This window comes from Nelumbo lutea, chromosome 1 (assembly GCF_056320005.1).
Source record: "Nelumbo lutea isolate HS-2025 chromosome 1, American lotus-T2T, whole genome shotgun sequence".
NCBI classification, from domain to species: Eukaryota; Viridiplantae; Streptophyta; class Magnoliopsida; order Proteales; family Nelumbonaceae; genus Nelumbo; species Nelumbo lutea.
This window is the reverse complement of record NC_142684.1, coordinates 95,399,909-95,420,903: the sequence shown is the minus strand read 5'-3', so window position 1 is coordinate 95,420,903 and position 20,995 is coordinate 95,399,909. Positions and strand designations below refer to the sequence as shown.

The following is a 20,995-nucleotide window of genomic DNA, read 5'->3' as shown; positions in this document are numbered from 1 at the left end:
TAATTAGATTCTTCAAGTTTCTCACTTCTACCAAACCACATCCCTCACAAAAGAGGATAATGTTGTCTGCAAACTGAAGGTGGGTTACCAGAATTCTATTTCTACCTATTCTCCAACCTCTCAATAACCCAGCCCTATCTACATTTGATAAAAGTCTACTAAAAGCATCAACAACCAAAGTGAATAAAAAGGGGGATAGTGGATCACCTTTTCTTAGGCCCCTATAAGCTCGGAAAAAATCATTAACTACTCCATTAAGTAGAACAAAAAACAAAGAAAGAATGAAAGGCATCACTTCATCCACTTACACCATTTATTCCCAAAACCGTACTTCCTGAGCACCTTTGACAAGAAACTCTAACCCACTAGATTATAAGCCTTTTCAAGATCCAACTTACAAAGCCTTGATTACCTAATTTTCGCATCTCATCCACACATTAATTTGCTATTAAAATTTCATCAATTATTTGTCTCCCCTGAACAAAAGCACATTGAGCTTGGCTAATGATTGAGGGGAGCACATTTTTTATCCTCAATGAAAAGACCTTAGTTAGAATCTTGTAAATGCTAGTCACCAAATTGGTAGGTATAAAATCTTTTGGATGAATGATCTCTTTCTTCTTTGAAATCAGGGCTAGAAAAGTATCATTAACTCCTCGGCTTATTGTTGAGCTTTCCTCAAACTCTCTAAAGACCTCAAGCAAATCTTCCTTAATGACATTCCAACAATCTTGAAAGAAATCCATGGTAAAGCCATCCAACCCTAGGGATTTAGATCTATCCATAGAAAAGATAGCAAGTCTAATTTCATCCTCCTCAAAGTGCCTTTCCAACCATCTCTTATTTTCCTTAGAAATTCATGGCCAAATAACACCTTCCAACTCCACTCTATTACCTAGAGGCCTCCTTAGAATATATTTGAAGTGGGCAACAAAACAATTGGTTATCTCCTCTTGAGACTCATAAGCCACTCCATCCACTTCAAGCTTAGTAGCCAAGTTTTTCTCCTCCTCCCATTGACCATCTCATGGAAGAATTTAGTATTTCCATCACCTTCTTTAATCCATTTGCATCTAGATTTTTGCCTTTAGGGAATTTCTTCCCTTAGTAGTACCTCTTCTAGATCCCTCTTCAACTTCCATCTCAATTCTTGATCCAACATGTTAATGGTTCTTTGGGACTCCTTCCCATCTAACTCTTCTATTTAGGTTAGCAAAGATGATTTTGATTCCTCTAATCTCCCAAAATGGTCTTTATTCCAATCCTTTAATTTTGATCTCAAACTTCTCAGTTTTTTCGTGGAATCTCACCCATTTCCACTTCACTCCACTTATATGTTCCCTCCACCATTCCTTAATCTTCTTCATGAAGTCAAAGTGTGTTAGCCACATGTTTTCAAATCGGAAGGGTCAAGGACCAAGCCTAAAAGGTTCATATCCTAACTCAATGGGACAATGGTAAGAAGTAAATCTAGGTAAAGCTCTAGCTACCAAATCCCTTCAATGACTTTCCCAACTTTCATTGAAAAGAAATATGTCTAGCTTTGAACAATTTAAGGTTTCCTAGTAATTAGACCATGTAAAGTGAGCTTGTAGCAAAGGAAGTTCCTTTAGCTCGCAACACAGTTAATGAACTCATTGAACTTCCTAATGCTAGTTGTTATGGTCTAATAGGGGTTTTCTGATTCATTAGTGAAGCGGATTACATTAAAATTCCCCCCCCCCCAAACACCAAGGGCCATCCCACAAACCCTGAATCCTTGATAATTCTTCATAGAATTCATTCATTTCTCTATAGTTACATGGTCCATACACATTGGTTAGTACCCAACTGAAACCATCCTCCACACTTTTAAACTTAAGGGATACTGGGAAACTCCCTATTAATTCCTCCACAATCTCCACAACATCCTCTCTCCAAAAGGTGATAATACCCCCTAAAGCCCCCTAAGAAGGTGCAAAAACCCAACTCGTTTTTCTAGATTTCCAAACACTTCTAACCCATTTTCTATCAAGTTCAACTAACTTGGTCTCCTATAGCATTATGATATCTGGCCTTTCCCTTCAAAGGAGATCCTTTATTGCTCTTCTCTTCCTTGTACTGCCTTAAGCCCCTTACATTTCAGCTAATAATTTTCATAGGAAAACAAAGAAATCGGTACCCACCTCAATTTACATGTCCCCTACTTAGGGATTTTCCTTCTCTCCCCTCTTCCACCGAATTCTATATCTCCTTCTATGTTGGATATTAGTCTCTCCACCTGTGATCTTTCCTCTTTCTAGCGGATGTTTGCTTGTCCAGATTTGCAAGATGACACCTTTGATGCCTTTAGGGGATCCAATTTTCTAGGATTTTTCTTCGAAAATTTTTCTATAAGTTTATACTCCTCAAGGAGTACACAAATTTGTCCCCAAATCTTCTCCAATTCCTCTTCCTGTAATTTTTTTATTCAGGTTTTCCTACCATAGTTACACAGTCGATCACATTATCAGAAGCTTTCTCTTGAGCTTTAAGGTTTTTTTGTATTTTTTCCAACTAGTCCTCTCTTTGCTTATATTCCTCAAAATAAAAACATATATGATCCAAAATCTTCTTTAACTTCTCATGTTTCCTTTTTCTCCTTAGTTATTCTTTCTCTTTGCCCTCAAGTTCGACACCCAACAGCTCCCCCTCCTTGGGCATTCTTTGTGGTTGGGATGTAGAGGTACATATTTTAGGGACAATACCCATATCAGTGTCCAAAAACAAATTGACAAACGTACCTAGACTTGTGGAGGAAACACACAAAGAAGCTGGAGTCCTAGAATGGGGAAGCGGTTCAAGGATGGGTCCTTCCCTAAGGTGCAACTGTGGGATCAAGTTTGATTCAACCGAATCTATGTTACCCATAGCAGCCAAAGTGACATTTCCAAGTTGTTCCCCAAATGATGAATCTGCACTCAATGGCATAGGAGAGTTCTGTTCCACTACACCTCTAACCGGCTTGTGCTGCTTTGCTGAAATGGGGTTATTTTTTTGTTTAGGTGTACCTTGACTCTCCTCTATAAAACCTTCCAAATTTGTTTCTTCCTTGGGTGAAACCCAATACTAAGAGGGCTTTATCTAGATACTTTCTATTGAGCTTGAGCTTTTATCTTCTAGAAACAATTGTTCAGTGTTGAAACTTTCATCATTAGGAAAGGCCATCAACATCTACTGATCCATGCTTCCAAGACTAACTGTATCATCGGCATCAGAGTTTGACCAATTCTCTTCCTCCGATGAGAACTCCACTCCAATGAATTCAGTTTCACTATAACCTGCTGCTTTTGAAACCTCAGAAGATTTCAATTAAGCATACAAAGGAGGCTTATGGCATTTTGGATTGCATCATTCCAGGGAGACGACTTGTTTTCCTTTGCTTGGGACCCAAAAGCAAGATGGAGTCATCATCGAACTATCATTTCTTCTTGTAGAGAATTGAAGGGTGTTCGAAGGGGATGATGATGGACCAAACTTAGCATCCATCATCGCTCCAGTAGTCTTAGTCATGTTCCCTTTTAAAGTGGCGTGTGTCTTGTTAAGAACTAGACCAACCTCTTTTAGAGTATGAGGCCCACTGAATCGGTTGACCGGACCATTTGTTTTAATTGGGTCACCTTTTAAATGTTCCTCCCCTGCCACATGACTACTTAAAGAGTTATGTGATTGACCCCGATTCAAATGATCCACCCAACTCAAACCTATTGTCTAGTCCAAACACTAATTTTCTCTCAATCCTTGCTCCATTTCTGTAATCTTTTGAACTTCCTGTGCATGCCTTACATTAATTTCTCCTGCCACCACCTGGGCATAGGATTTGCCACATGTCTGTCTTTGCTACCCAACATTGTTTCTCTAAGTGGTAAAATCATCAACTTGCTTCTTTTCTTTTTTGTTTTCCACTTTTGACTTTGCCAATTTTATGCTAAAGTCTTTGTATTACAATCCTCTCAAGCATACATGCTCTGTCTCCTCATCTTCTATCCTACAACCTTCCTTCCACAACTGAGCTACAATGGAGGTCACCAACCAAACCAGGTATAAAAGTCCATCCACCAGTAAATTTGTCATTCTCGGAATGTCACAAGGTTTTACTCCACCAAGCTTTATCACAGTTGAGTGAAGATCATTGACAAAAACTCCATCTAACCTGGCCTCACATCTCTGTCCAACATTTGGAAGGTGAAACCATGGCCAAGGTAACTAAAGAGCTACTCTAATTAAAGATTACTTTAAACATGCTCATCAATTGAGATTAAATAACTTTAGATTTTATATATAGGAAAAACCACACAAAAACTCAAAACTTCTAACACCCCCACCTAAACACCAATACCCCTTGTGTTGGCATCAATTTCCCTTGTCATTGTTCCTCAATTGTATGGTAGAGTTACATACAAACAAAAAATCACATAGACAAACAAAAAATGGATATTTGATCATTTTCAGAATTCAAAACAACATTCTTTGCATTTAGAGTTCAGAGGAAAGAAAAATTCACTAATACCAATGTTTTCAGGCGAGAGATATCAGAGGAGGAGAGGAGGAAGAGAGAAGAGAGACAAAAACTGGATTCAAACATGTAGCTGGCAGCACCAACTACTAGCTTATATATTAGGGTGACCCAACTAATAATGAAAAGACAAGAAATTATAAGAGTGCCCCTGCGGCACTAAAGAACAGAAAAACATAAATAAAAGCCTAAGAGAAGAGGCTAATTGATTCCAACACTCCCCCTCAAGTTGGGACATAGATATCAATCATTCCCAACTTGTTACATAAATCATTGTGCTAAGGATTATATAATCCCTCGGTAAGATGTCTACAAGTTGATATGTGGAACTGACATATGGAGTGCACACTTCCCCATTTATAATTTTCTCCCTAATAAAATGCTTGTCAACCTCAATATGTTTAGTTCTATCACGGAGCACTGGATTGGCAACAATGTTGATAGCAGCTTTGTTATCACAATACAAGGATATGGACCATCAATAGGAAATCCTAACTCAATCAACAAGTTCTTTATCCACATAACTTCAGCCACTCCATGGAACATTGCTCTATATTCAACTTCAGCATTAGACCTCACCACAACATTTTGTTTTTTGCTTCTCCACATGATTAGGTTTTCTCCCACAAAGGTGCAATACCCACTAGTAGACTTTCTGTCATCAATTAATTCGGCACAGTCAGCATTTGTATACACCTCAACCTTCAAGTGACCATTCTTTTGGAAAAGTAAACCAGCCCCTAGGAACTTCTTTAGGTACCTGAGAATTCTATCGATAGCCTCTAAGTGAGTAGTCTTAAGAGCATACACGAATTGGCTAAGAACACCCACAACATAAGCAATGTTTGGTCGTGTCATAGACACACATAAAAGTCTACCCACAAGTCTCTGGAATTGTTTCACATTCTTGATAGTTTCACTTTGACAATCACCTAATCTGTGGTTTGAATCAATGGGGGAATTAGTAGGCTTGACTCCAAGTTTTCTTGTATCCTGTAATAAATCTAGGGTGTATTTTCTTTGATAAATGAAAATCCCTTTTTTCGAATGAATCACTTCAATTTCAAGAAAATACTTTAAATGACATAGTTCCTTCACCTCAAATTGAGTGGCTAGGAACTCCTTTAGTCTCTAAGTTTCCACCTTCCAGTTGCCTATGATCACTATGTCATCAACATACACTATCAATGCTATAATTTTTCCTTCTCATATTTTCACAAATAGTGTATGATCAATCTGACACTGTTTATAACCAATCTGTTGTACAGGTAGGTGAAATTTGCTAAACCAAACTCTCGGGGACTGTTTTGGCATGTACAAAAACTTCTTTAACATGCACACATTTTTTTCTTGGTCTTGGGCATAGAAACCAAGAGGTTGCACCATGTACACTTCTTCTTCAAGATCACCACTCAAGAAGGCATTTTTAATATCTAACTAGTGGAGATCCCAATCAAGGTTAGCAATAAGAGAAAAAAGAACTCTGATAGAATTCATCTTAGCAACCGGAGCAAATGTCTCTACATACTCTACTTCATACACCTGAGTAAACCCTTTCACCACCAACCAAACTGTGTACATTTCTACTATACCATTAGCCTTGTGCTTTACTATAAAAACCCACTTGCACCCTACCCATTCCTTTCCCATAAGGAGATCCACTAATTCCCATGTACATTTTTTATGTAAGGCATCCATCTCTTCTTTCATTGCATTTGTCCATTTAGGTATTGAAAGAGCTTTTGCCACATTTTTGGGGATAGGGATACTGTCAATGGAAGAGAGAAAAACACGAAAGGAGGATGAGATGTTCTCATATGAGATAAAGAGGGAGATAGGATGTCTAGTGGTACAGGACCTAACTCCCTTCCTTTGTGCAATAGGGATGTCAAGGTCATTGGCAGAAGAAGAATCAATAGCAATAGGATCAGGAATGTCAACGGGAATAATAGTACTTTGTGGAATGTGATATGTCCCTGATGAATCTGATGATGTTAGTGGTATAGTTTCAAGTTGTTCCATAGCTTTTGAACCCGATTGGCCCTTGTGGCAACGGAGAAAGACAAGAAACAAAAGAGGGTCAGGTAGGGGAGGTAGTACTTGAAATTGTTTCTCCTCCACCCTATTTTCCCCCTGAGGAAAAACCGAGAAGAAATTATCACCCTAAAAAAAAAGACATATCCATAGAAACATAATATTTCCAAAGACATGATTGAAACAACGGTAACCCTTTTGAGAAGAATGATAGACCAAGAATACACATAGAAGAACACGAGGGTCAAGTTTACCATAGGTAGGAGACAAGTTTTGAACAAAATAATGACAACCAAACACACAAATAGGAATAGAAAAAAGGGGAACTATGGGGAATAGGGTTGTTGAGGAGCCTTGTACCCTAACATCCGATATGGCATACAATTGATGAGATAAGTAGCATATAACACAACATCCGACCAAAAATGTTTTGAAACACTCATATGGATGAGTAACCCACAAGCCACTTGAAGTAAATGGCGGTTTTTTCTTTCTACAACACCATTTTGTTAAAGAATTTTGGCACAAGAGCTACGATGGATAGACCCACATGAAACAAAGAACTCTGTGAGATCATTGTGGAAGTTTTCTTTGGCATTGTCAAACTAGAAAATTTGGATCTCTATCTAAAATTGGGTGAATATCATGTGTTGGAAATCTTTCACAATCTTTGGTACTTTATGAAGAGATGTAAAATCCATCATATGGATGGTCAAACCATGTAGGGTGGTTGGGAAAATTTTCAAAAATTTCTTTCTCTGATCCAGGAATCGTATTCCATAATTTAGAAAAAATTGCATTTTTTAATATTCGTTCTTGAAACAAACCAGACCAGATATGAAACCAAAAGAGGGAGAGGGATATGCCTGATATGGAATGAAAGTAACTCCCAATGTAGGTGTGTTCACGCCCAAAGATGTCACCAAAACCCGCCTCCACTGAAGATGACACAACTTGTGTTGAGGCATGATCAGCAAGGGGGTTCTTTAGCAAGAACCCTAATTCTTCAGTAAGAATCACGCGAGGGGTTGTGCGCACGACTTCTGATTGTTTCTTATAACAAGAAACAATATCAAGATCAAATCTTGATCAATTCCAAGAATGGAGATCGAACTAGGTAGGGGCAGCAAGAGTTGAGGGAGAAAACTACAGAAGAAGAATTCACCTACCGAGGATTTTGCCCCCCTTATTTATAACTTTCTCTGGATCAACTTCCTAATCCAATTATGAAAGAGTTTCTTGATCCAAATATGTATTTGGATCTGGAATCTTAAGTGGATAAGACTTATCTTACCCCATAGCTGATCTTAATCTGATTATAAACCTAATTCACCCTATTTAATTAAATCGCTTAAGCCTAGTTCGAAATGGGCTTTAGGCCCATTAAGTCATTTAGCTCACTTTCCCTTTTAAATGTTGGCTAGTTTGGCTCTCTCTGTATGGCGTGGGACCCCATCATTAATCTCTACAAAAGCCATATGGGTTCAACCTAGCCTCTGTTACAAGGCCTGGCTGAATTTACTACTGAAGACAATGAACCCATGTGCCCATCAGTATGGGCTCTTAGTAGGCCCAACATTTATACTAAATGGTCCCTGAGTCCAACCACTTTATAAAGGCCCAAGGACTATGGACTTATGTGAGATTATCAGGTATAACATTAAATGGTCTTACACTTAACCTCTCAGCCCATAATGATTAAACACTACCCGGCAAGAGAGAACATCTCCCTCAATTATAAGGTACAGTATTGCACTCTCTACTCATATAGATCCTGAGAATTAAAATATTTTGCAAACATTTTGTAAAACCATAATATATATGTATTTCTCTATATAAATATATTTAGCAAAAACAAATCTCAATAAATTTGAAATCAATTGCCGACAGTTTAGGTTTCCATCAGAGATAATGCATTCCCCGATCATTCACTTTGTCTGACAAAGGGGTTTATTTTGTCACTATGATCACCCACTCAGGTGAATTCTCAAACTACTCCAACATACCCAAGTTTTGACCCCTTCTAAGGATCTCACTGATTGGCATATCAAAGACAGTTCAATCCAACACTTAGTGTAGTACCATAATTGAGTCTACGGGTTAGGTGTAACTTTCTAGTTTTGCCCATTTATCTCTAGGATTCAGAGCAAAATTGGAAAATGGTCCGGTTCAGAGTTTCAATCAAACCCACATTACATGTATTTCAAGTCTCACCCTAGCAGCTGAGACAAGCCACCCCAACCTTCTTGGTGGCACATTACTGCCAGCCTTGGCAAGATAAACCTCTACAGGTCTATCCAACGGCTATGAAGATTCTAAACTAACACAAGTCACATTAGTGTCCAGTTTAAGGGTATTACACAAAAACATACCACAATAGCATGAATCAATTATGCACTTCATTCATTTACAGTAAATGTCAATAAGTACATCAATCTTATTGGATCTAAAGGCATAACTATCTAACACTTCATCCCCGGACCGCATGGGGTACACCCATGTATATCTGGAATAGTCATCAATAAAAGTAATGAAATATTTATAGTCATGCTCAAATGGTAAAGTAACAGGGCTCCAAGTATCAAAATAAATAATATGGTAAGGAAAATCGGATTTATTATTTCTTAAAGAAAAATTATTTCTACAATGTTTGCTCAACTGACAAGTTTGACATTTGAACTCAAACACGGACACTGATTTAAATAAATGCGGAAGTAAGACCTTTAACAACTCAAACGATAAATGACCCAAATGACTATGTAATAAGTAAACTTGACTCATACTAGACTGACTCGTAGACTCAATGACTGCAAGACTAGCTTTGTTCTCTAGCATGTAGAGACCATCCACTATACGACCTCTACCAATCATCTTCCCCGAGTCCAAATCCTATAGAACACAAGAAGAAGTGAAAAAGGTTGCTGAACAAATTAAAGAATTTGTAATGCTATTGATAGAAATTTATAGGTAATTTTGGAACATGTAATACATTAGAAAGGGTAAGTCCAAAAGGAATGATTATGCTTCCTTGATCAGTTATGGTGGAAAAAGAACCATCAATTAATCTCACTTTGTCCCTACTAGATAAAAGTTGATAGGATTGGAAACAATTTGATTTACTTGTCATATGGTTTAAGGCTCTAAAGTCAATTATCCAAGGGGAATCAGATGAATGGGAAGACACATGGAAGGTTGTGGCAGGATTACCATTACATGAAGTAGATACAAAAAAAGTCGAGGCAGGATAAGCAAAATCCATCTAGTGGATTGCTCTCCCATACAGATCCAAGTGCTCACAAAAAGAATTAATGATATCTTCTTGGGGATCGACAACGGATGGGCAGTCCTGGTGAATAGCAATAGATGACTGAGACTCCTAAGAGGCCAAGTTTGTTGTATTGAACTTTTTTTGACTCTGTTGTCTCGACTTCTTATTCTGATCTGATTTCTTACTCAACTCCTGGGCCCACTTTGGCTTTCCATGGAAGTCCCAACAAGTATCTCGAGTATTCCTGGCGTTCTAGCAATGAATACACCATAACTTATCTTTATCATCCACTCTCTTTTGGAAGTCATCCTTCTTAAAGGAATTATTGCCTCCTATACCCATACTCCCTTTAGCCACTAAGGCAATCTACTCCCCCTCAGAGCTATTCATCACAATTTGCCTGCTCTCTTCATATTGAACTAGAGCATACACTTCTTGTACTAAAGGAAGATCTTTACGTCCAAATATATGAACTCTGAGGGACTCATATATAGGGCTCAACTCTAAGAGGAAGGCAAAAGCCTGTTGTTGGGAAACCAGAGACTTGTAAGCCTTAGCATCCGCATCACACTTCTAGTCAATGTTCTGATAGTGATTTAGTTCTTTTCAAATTGAGGTCAAATTTAAATAATAGGCTAAGAGGGTCCTCTCCCCTTGCTTACAAGTATATCTTGGCATAATGACATTGCTATAAATAGGTAGATTTTACCTACTCCCAAATCTCAACAACTGTTTTAGCCCACATGAAGGTCTCCCTAATTGGAGGCAACATAGAAAGTAATAGCCATGACGTCACCATATTGTTTTCTTAATCCCACCTATCATGCTCCACCCCCTAAGACTTTGGCTCTTTGGTTTTACCATTAATATAGCCTACCTTCCCCCTGGCTATTATGTATAATTTGATTCCCCTTGACCATTCTAGATAGTTAAGGCCATCAAACCCACCCCATTCACTCCACTTTGACTGGAGGACCCACTAGAAAGGATAGAATCCTCAGATGACATGTTAAAGGATAATTCTGTTAAAAAAATCATAATTCAGCCACAATTTATTAACATTTCAGTTCATCCACAATCACAGTTCAGCCAAGTTCAACCACTGTTCAATTTCAGTTAATCCAATTCAGACCCCAGACTAAGTTCAGCCACTGTTCAGTCACTACTCAATTTCAATTCATCCAGTTTAGACCCTAATTCAGTTCATACATAGTTCAGTCCCTGGTTCAGCCACAATTCAGTTCAGTTAAATTTTAGTCAAGTATAATTTTTTTTTTGGATCCCACACGTCTATTGGATACACTTCTACTGGAAAATTTTCCAATAATTATAGTCGACCACTGTTTTATAGTTATAGGTCATTTTGACCTATATCACCTAACTATTTGGGTACAGAAATGGATCACACGATCCATAAGACTGAGAACAAAAACTCACAGCACTTACAAGGCATTCAAACCTCCATAACCCCCTTACATGGGTACAAAAAAGGACCACACGATCCACAGAAAACAGGTGAAAGAACCTTCACAGAATCAAACTTCCCTCTCTTTAATTTGTTTCTTGGCACATGACCAAAAGAGAAGGGAAGAAAGGGTGTAGAAAACTTCAAATCAGTCCAATGCACTTCCTTGACAGGTTTGATCCACAACAAGAAGAGAGAGATCTCGCGGCTTCTAATCTCAGAAGACCCGCTCTAATACCATGTTTTCAGGCAAGACATAACAGAGAAGGAAAGGAGGAGAGGAGGAAGAGAGAGGAGAGACAAAAACTAGATTCAAACATGTAATTGGCGGCTCCAGCTATTAGCTTATATATTAGGGCGACCCAATTAATAATAATAAAACAAAAAATTACAAAAATGCCCCTGTAACACTAAAGAACAAAAAAAAAACATAAATAAAAAGCCTAAGAGAAGAGACTAACTGATTCCAGTAATTTTTGTACTCTCAGATGTCAGACTTCAACAGAGGAGCGGGCCCTTAAAATTTGTTAGGTGAGGGTATGGAGTGGAGGGGGTCAATAAGATGAATGTGGGGAGATTTTTGATCAATTATAAGAAATTTGAAAATAAAATGATAAATATCTAGGAGTTTAGAATTTCATCAAGTTTCTATTATAACATATTGGCCAGCACTACTGGTCTTCACCCCTTGATGAATTTAATGAAAAAAAAATACATTTCTCTTCTTCCTTCTCTTCTTTTTCTTGATTCCAATGAGCTTTTTTTCTTTTTTTTTTTAATGCAATAACTCACATGTTTTTTGCTGATGGAAATCTCAAAAAAAATGTGAATATGTTCTGGAAAAGTGAAACTAACAAATATGTAGATTCACTTAATATCAAGGGACTGAATGAACAGAAAAAAGAAAAAAAATTGCATTCTTCATCTTCCTTTTCCTCGTGATCCCAAGGAGTTCTCTTCCTTTCTAATGCAAGATCTCAGGTGTTCGTACAGATAGAAACTCCCCCACAGGTGTTAAAGATGAGGATGGAAAGCTCAAAAGTGAGAAAATGCGCTGAAAAAGTGAAGCCAGCAAACAGAAATCAATCTGTCAGCACATGGTCCTCGGTCCATATCAACGGATACAGGTTGGGTAAGGTGCAATACAGATGATGATACCAATTGGCATGTCCAGAATGAATGGTTACGAACCCCATTCCACCCTTTCCACATGCCAATTTCTATGGAAATGGATACAATATACCCTGTATCAAGTGGATTGTGTCAACATCCCAAACCTCGAATGTATGTAAAGCTCTCCATTGTTGACACAAGGAAAAGTACAAGTATACTACTAATGTTGGAGTGCTTTTTTCCATGGTATTGATTCCTTGAAAAAAACCAAGGAAATTTAGAGCTCAGTCCTGTATTTTTATTAGGTCTTTTTGGGTTTTATTTACTAACAACCCTACCTATGGTTCACTACCCTCCCCCCCCCCCCCCCCGGTTACTGTTCCAACTGTACCAAAGTTTATAGGTGGACTGAACAATAAAAAAGCCAAAAAATCTATCAGAAGCCGGTTTTCAATGGTACCTCTCTTACTCTCTAGGTGCTGATTCCTAGCGTATTTTCTTTCCTCTTATTTTTTGCAAGACCATCCTGCTTCAGTTTGAGATAAAACTCCCATCACAAACAGCTCTAGGTTGCCAATAGGACATCACCAAAACTGAGTTTAATGCTTGTCTCAGTAGAAGAGACCCACCCAGGAGCAATAGAAAACCTGATGGGATGAAATCAGGCTATAGAGAACTTGCCATGAACTATCTTGGCATTGACAAGTAGATTGGTTCAAGCTAAAATATGACTGTAAAATGCCCCAAACAACTATGATCAAAACAACTGTTTCTTCCTGTCTCCTCCCCAGTGGCTTTCAGCGCTTTGTTGGTTTGTTTTCTTTAAAGATGACCAAGTTCACAACAAAATTAAAACATATTGGCCAGTAATGCTAGCCTTCAAGGGTTATGCCCTTAGACCTAGCACGTTACCTGTACCTATGCATACTGTTGGGTTTGTATATGATTAATTGTGCTGCACAAACAGTGATAACGGTCTTTACAAAGTTCTGTTTCTTTCTCCACTGTGATGAGTAACAAGGTCAAAATCAATGCATTAAAATGATAAAGATGGTAAATACATTTACCCCCCATAAAGATGGAAGGACCACAAACAAGGCCTTGAAATGAGGCAAAACGCACTGCTCTACAGACTACAAAGTTCTTGGATGAGAAGTTTCTACTGAAGTTCTAAGAGCATGTATATGAAAGGATGTATAGACAACTCCAAAGAGGCTTCAATTAGAACCATTCAAGTTGTCAAGAATTCAAATGGTTATCTTCTCTTAGAACAAATGAAAAAAAAAAAAGTTAAATTCGAGCCTTAAACAATACAATTCTTATACACTCTCTTCCCAAGCTAAACAAGTTCTTCAGACTTCAGAGTTAAGCCTGCACATCTCAAAAGAGATACGTACATGATAAAAGACTCCAAATCTTGTCCATAACACTAAAGCAGTAACAACAAACTGGTCATACAGGCATGTGTCGAGGAAGATCAAGCATCTGTGAAAAGAGCTGGCTGCCACTTTTACATGGATGCAAAGAACAGCAAATAGCTTGGCTGATTCAATGGCAAAACAAGGGGTGAATAGGACACAATTGTTTTGGAGGAACATACCACAACGATGTACAAATAGAAGATAGACCATTTGGCTAGTCCAAAAAGATATGCATCCTTCTGTACATAGAATTCTTTTCCTTCAACTTCAACTGGTACAATCAAAAAGAAATGCTGGTCATTCTTCAAAATTGTTGCAAGTTATTTAACTTCTGTACATAGAAACATGTTAATTCTAGACAAACAATAAAAAGTATTAAAAATTAAAAAAGAAAAACTAAAATTGTTTGGTTTTTTTGGAATATTAGCTGTTTGTAAAACTTCCCTTAGTCGTGCAACTATGAGCACAAGGAGTCCAAAAACTAGTACTGATAAAACAGAATGACCTAATTATTTCTTTTTTATTTATCTATGTTTTATACTTTTACAAATAATATTAGTTATACCTTTCATCTCTTTTATATTTCTCATTTAGACCATCTTTTTTTATCAGCATTCTTAAACCAAGTATACAAAAAGAAAACCCCAGACAAGCATCTCCAGAATTCATCATATCCAGCCAAAAGTGTGCCCCACAGGACCAAAGGTCCTAACTAATAAAGCACCTTTTCTGGCACCGATCAAGAAAAAATGAACAATTTCTTCAATAACAACATATCTGATTAACTATTACCAAAAACCTCCAAATCAAAGAATATTGCCCAACTGTGACCAATAGCAACCAGACTGCTAGCAGCTTTGGGCAGCTCTGATGCCTAGATTTGGATATGAACATGGGCACAGATACAGGAAATGGGACGTGATCTCCATTTCATTAAATTCCTGATGTAGGCCCATGTAATATGCTTATATCATTCTTTTACATATATTTTTGAACCTAATTGTCATTTCTCAAGAGTCAAGACTCATGTCTTGCCAAATTTAAGTTAATAAATGTACACATTGTGTTATAGCATAATTTGTTAAAACATACTATTTTACATATTGAAAAGTGTTAATGCTATAGAGTACATCTGGAAGTGATCATGCAGTATCCAGTGTTGTATCTGGTAGGTATTGTGTCCAACAACGGTTCATGTGCATGTACAAGTATCAGGGCATCATAGTTGAGCAGAGTGTTTTCTTGTCAACTGTTTTTTATATTCTATGTATGCATATAAAGTTGTATACACACAAAAATAGATATACCAAGTTCAAAATATTCAGAAACTCAACTTTGATGGTAGCACTTTAGGTAATCTTGGCCCCTTGGAGGAGTGGTTTTCAGAAATCACACTTGTTCCATTCTGTCATGCCCTTCTGGTCTCATTGGTGAAGGTATCTGGTTTAGAATAAAATTGCTGACCCTTCTGCAAGGCCTAAAGCTAGCCTACTCTTCAGGCTGGACTTGGTTGGTAATTGAAAGGGAATACCATGTAGTGATAGATTTGATGGTTCCACAGAGGATCCTCAGTCAGTCAAATTTGCTTTGAGAGAGGCAAAATCATTAGCTTCCTCTTGAACAGCTTGTTCATTTGGGTCCCCAGATCAGGTAATACCTTAGAAAATTCACTGGTAAGGGAAGGAATTGGAACACCAAACCTTGTATGATGGGGGAGCAGAGAGGAGGGTATCAGGTCCTGTGGCTACACCGCAAAAGTAATTATATTTTCTCTGTCCTTTCCTTTATGTTTTTGCTTACTCAGCTCTATGCTGTTCTCTACCAACTATTGTTTCATTTCCCTACTACAGTGTTACCATGTTCACCTGGAAGGGCTTCATCTCTTTTCCAAATAAAATTAAAACTTTATGAATTTATGATCATTATTCATCAAAACAGTCCAACATACCCCTCACAAAACCCCAGATAGCTGGGACCAACATCAAGTAATGGCCTTTTTGGCCTTTTATTCATCGAATAAAAATGTTCAGAAGTAGTAGCAAATTAATTTGATAATACCAACCAGAGCTTGGGCATTGATACAGAAGGCCATCTAAGGAACAATTGCAAATTCTAGTATTTCCATTTATCATAAAAAGAAAGCTACATGTAAATCAAATTGCAAATCGAGGAATTACAACTTACAAGTTGTGCCAACAAAGAACACGAGATGATTTTACTTAGAAAAAAAGAACACAAGGAACAGTTTTCACCAAAACCAATAGGTAATATAGATTCCAATTTCAGCTGCCAGTTTGTCCAACTAACTCAAGAATCAGAAAACGATAATAAAAAAAGAAAACCCAAGCCACAAATTAAGTTAGCAGAGGAGGAATTAAAGCAACTTTGGACTCTGAGTTGCAAAAATGAATGAGTAAAATATACCCCAGTAGAAATCCCAAGTCGATAGCGATTTAATTAAGCATAAAGGTCTTCCTAGTCTCATTTAAATAATTTACTTAATTTATCCAGTAATGATTCAATTAAGACAACCATGATAAATGGCAAACCATATTTATGATATCTTTGTATATGACAGTACAACAAGAAACCCAAATAAAAGATACAAAAAAAAAAACATTGTTGCCATAATTTTCCACACCCTGATCATGTTATCATGTGTTGCCCTCGTATGTCAAGAGTTGGTATCCTTCCCTCTCCTAAGTTTATCCAATGCACATAGGAAGACACATGATGTAAACAAGAAAGTGTAAAATTCAAATTCCAACTAGGCCAGCCGCCAGCAACAGCATACTGAAAATAAAGAACATTGAGCTTCTTTGGATGTGTACAGAATGAATCAGGGTTTTCGATTAAAGTCAGCCTCTAACTCCCTACGCTTCAATTCCAATGCCATGCGCTCATTTTCAAGCTTCATCCTCTCATTTTCCATTCTCATTTTATCCAACTCCCTGTCTTTTTTCCTGCTAAATCTCTGCCATTTGAACCGCTCCCTCTCCAACTCCAACATCTGTGCCTCGATCTGTATCTTCTGTTCTTCCAATTGAAGTGAGCGAGATTTCATCCACTGCTTCTGTGACCAAGCTGCTTTGGTGCCTTCAGGGAACACTTGATTCATGTCAACAGGGATAGTTTGTGGATGAGAAAAGGCTAGTTTATTACATTCGTGAGAAGGATTTCCAAAACTTGCATCATCATGGTCCTGCCCATGTTTCATTCTCTTGGTAAAACCACCTTGCCCCCCAAATATTCCCCCATTATCACCATGTAAGGCATGATTATCCTCAGCTTCATCATCATGATCATCAGTTTCTGCATCTTGATCTTCTTCATCAACCTCATCTTGGAAGTGCCTCCTTGTGTCATGAATTGCATGATCGTCCTTACTTCTAAGAGCCAACTGCAAGGACCGTTGAACTGCCAGATCAGCAGGTAGATGCAATCGGTTTCCATTGTGATATGAGCACATTTCTTCATAGAATAGATGCTTTGAGCTCAAAATTTTCCTAACATCATCCTTTGCTTTCTCTGAGATATCCATCATGTCCAGAAGTGCAGGGCTCTCAACAACCCTGCAAGAAGTACCCCTCCCAAGAAGATCTGTCAGCCTTTTGTACCTTTTGTTCAAGTCATTGAACTTGTCCTCACACTGCTGTGGTGAAACGTAACACCCTCTCTCAGCCATGACCTTTGACACCAACTTCCACTTTCCCTTTTTCTGTAAGATAGTAAACTTCCTTCTTCCTCCGTTGCCACATTCAGAAGCAGCATCCTCACCTATGTAAGAAACAATAGTTATAAGAAGCCTTACCATTGAATCAGTCCATTTCATCCGATGCCAAGGCGACCCCTTCTTCCCTTTACCGGGTTCCGCATGGCCATCAACACCATCTTCTGTTAGACTTGGCTCATCTTCCTCGCTTGTGGAACCCTTCCCCTTATCTCCCTTGTTGTAATCAACAAGAGAGATGGACTGATCACATTCATGCATATTTCCTACGGTGTGGGGGAAAACATCATTCATAGGGGGATGAAGCATAGAACCCTGATGAGGGTGCGAGAGTTGTTGCTGTTGCTGCTGCTGCTGTTGATGGAGGGTATGAGGGTTTTGGTGATGAGCATGAATAGATCCCTGCAAGTCTAAAACTCCATACGAAGCACCTGGCATCATATTTCCCGCCGATAAGTTTCCTTCCATTTCTCCTTACCAAAGACAACCTGGAGTCAAACCAATGTAAGCATTTTTTCTTCAATGTCTAATCGAATGTTTCACCTACAGAAACCACGGAGAAGCACCAAGAAGACCCCTCTGAGATTGGTCCTCTAGGAAATGATTCAAACTCTATGAAAACAAAATCCCTTCGCCTTTGTTTCTCAAAACCGACAATCTCCTGTTCGAGGAAATAACAAACATATCGATTCCAATAGAGGGAGAGACAAAACGAAAACTCACAAAAATATCCAGATTGGAGAAAATACCCAACAACGTCACAGAAATCGCTTCAAACAAACAATCCCATATGCATGCAGATTAAAACTAAAACATACCCATTAAAACAAGCTCGAATCTTCCACACGGATCCAACCCAGAAACCTTCCTCCGAGTTCCAACCATCAAACCCACTCCCAGATTTCTCCAAGCACAAGCACAACTAAAACACCAACTTAAAAAATCACCCAATAAATAATACAGGAAAAACAAAGGTCAAGGATACCACCGCTAACTGATGCTCATAAACAAACAAACTCATACAAACTTACTGGATCAGAATCCTGAGACCAGAAGCTAGACATCTACATTTGAGCCGAGACCCATTTCGTAACCGGAGAGTTTTCAGCATTTGAACCGAGAATCCAGGTCGGACATCACATAGAGCGTCTCCCACTTCTCTGCGATGGAGGTAAAAAAGGAGGAAGATTTTGCGCAAAATTATCAGAAGGGAGAAAGGGCCAAGGGAAGGGATGGCAGATGCAATGAATGGGAGAAATCAGAAATCCTGTGGGGTCAGTCTGGCATAATTTATGTCAGAGCACACTCTCTCAGAGTCTCAATCCAAATAAAAAATGTAAAAAAAAAAAAAAAGAAAAAGAAAAGCTCAACAGAGACAGATGGTAACAAAAATAGAGTCGGCACAGGGCCACTGGGTAAAATTTTAATACACCAACAAACACAAAAGAATCACTAGGGCCTAAATTTAGATTTGTAAAGCACAAATTGAAGCCTTACCGGGCCGAGTAGGTTTCTTTACTGGACGGCCCAGGTTCCTGAGGAAATCATGTGACCAACTCAAACCGTCCTTGGAAGAACTGATACTCTGAACTGGCCATGTACTTAGTGATGTTTTCAAGGTTGCGTCTGCAGGCCAGCAGGAGGATTTTGAATGGGAGGCAATATTTTTACTTCATTCGTTTTAATTGTTGTGTTTATTTCCACCTTAGATTTTTTATTTTTTTGGTAAGAACAAGATACATATAATTCCACCTTAGATGTTATGAAAATTTGCAATTGGTTTTTAGGCAAAGAATATCGAAGTCATAGATTTTGGGCTGAGAACTTTTTGACCGGAATTCATGATATGGGAGAGTTTGAGGAACGAAATGGAGTTAGAGTAGGACGGGTAAAATGGATAGGGGTATTTTAGTTAAAACAAAAGTTATACTTCTATTCATAGTATAGATATAAATATATGGTGTAGTGTATTAATGTATAAATAATAATGTTTATATATTTTTCAATAATTTTGATTATAAAATTTAATTTAATTTAATTTTTAAAAATCATAATTTAATTATCTCTTTAATTATGAAGACAGAAAATACAATTTCAACTACTATTTTTTATCTCATTTAATTCCTTGTCATTAAGTCCTATATTTAAGGCATATCTGATGAGGGCGGATTTGGCCCTCCAATGATATTGTGACACATGGCCCTGGTGCGACCTGGCAGCTTGGCAGCCTGGCACAAGTGCGAATTGGCAACCTGGCACAGGCGTCGACCTGGCGACCTGGCCCTGGCACGACCTAGCGGCCTGGCCTTGGCGTGACCTGGCAGCCTGGCACAAGCGCCGAACTGGCGACATGGCACAGGCGCCGACTTGGTGACCTAGAACAGGCACCGAGCTAGCGACCTAGCATAGGCGCCGAACTAGCGACCTGGCACAGGCGCCGACCTAGCGACCTAGCACAAGCGCCGACCTAGCGACCAGGCGCTGGCGCCAACCTGGCGACCTGGCACAGGCATCGACCTAGCGACCTGGCACAGGCGCTGAACTAGCGACCTAGCACAGGCATTGACCTAGCAACCTAGCACAAGCGCCGACCTAGCGACTTGGCACTAATGCCGACCTGGCGACCAGCCTTTATGCCGAACTAGCGACCTCGACCACAACTCATGTCGGCTAGAAGCACCTCATCCAGGGCTGACCTACAGCATCTCGTCACTGGCTGAAGTGACCTTGACGCAAGGAGTGACCTCCCTCGAGGACGTGCCGGCCTGAATGAGGTCCAAGTGGTGACCTGCAAGACGTGCTCGCCAACAAATTCGACACGCATATCCCAACACTCCCACGATCCTTGGAAGTTGGCCCATGTATCGAACATTCCGGAGGGTGGTCAACGTGCATAGCAGTTGCCTCCGGGAATCTGAAACCACTTAGACGACCACGCAGAAATCTCGGATATGGTGCGTGAAGCCCACGCCAAACAATGCCTATATAAAGGCACCAACCCCAATGACATGGGGGGGCAAGTAAGCATATTCTAGCTATCGTACTTTGTGATTTTTAGCTTGCAGTCTGCTATGAGAGTACTAACTTAAGCATCGAAGCAACCTCGTCGGGTTAGCCATCCCAGGTCCTCTAACATTGATTCCTTGCTGATCTCTAAAGAACTACAAAGCTCAACAATCAATCTGGCTTGCCACCAGGCAGCTAGGCCCTTTGGTCAGCTCAGTAACTAATAGGTAGCTCGACCCTCTGGTCAGCTCGGCACTCTGGTCAGTTCGTCGCCTAACCTACCCAGCCAGCTCGTCACCTAACCTGCCTAGCTCAGCACAGTCAGTTCAGCACCTAACCTGCCCAACTCGGCCCAGTTAGCTCGGCACCTAATATGCCCCCAGCTCGGCCTGGTCAGCTCGACATCCAGGTCCTCGTCCAGTAG

General features: G+C 39.1%; 1 protein-coding gene across 5 annotated transcripts; it reads right to left on the bottom strand.

Moving 5' to 3' along the window:
- Positions 1-16,372: 16,372 nt before the first annotated feature.
- LOC148876250 (sequence-specific DNA binding transcription factor) lies at positions 16,373-19,001 on the bottom strand. Of its 5 annotated transcripts, none has more exons than XM_088966430.1 (3): positions 18,597-19,001; positions 18,384-18,487; positions 16,373-18,226 (listed from the first exon to the last, which is right to left on the bottom strand). In XM_088966430.1, the coding sequence occupies exon 3, from the start codon at positions 18,031-18,033 to the stop codon at positions 16,675-16,677; it is 1,359 nt and encodes a 452-aa protein (XP_088822556.1). In that variant the 5' UTR covers positions 18,034-18,226; positions 18,384-18,487; positions 18,597-19,001; the 3' UTR covers positions 16,373-16,674. The 5 variants fall into 5 exon arrangements, with proteins under 5 accessions (XP_088822556.1, XP_088822557.1, XP_088822558.1 ...); XM_088966431.1 differs by having other exon boundaries at positions 18,384-18,499; positions 18,597-18,877; XM_088966432.1 differs by having other exon boundaries at positions 16,373-18,053; positions 18,597-18,825.
- Between the last annotated feature and the right edge of the window lie 1,994 nt (positions 19,002-20,995).

What these genes read in the sequence shown, in the direction of transcription:
- LOC148876250 (XM_088966430.1), bottom strand. Translation starts at nt 18,033, where the DNA reads ATGGAAGGAAACTTATCGGCGGGAAATATGATGCCAGGTGCTTCGTAT.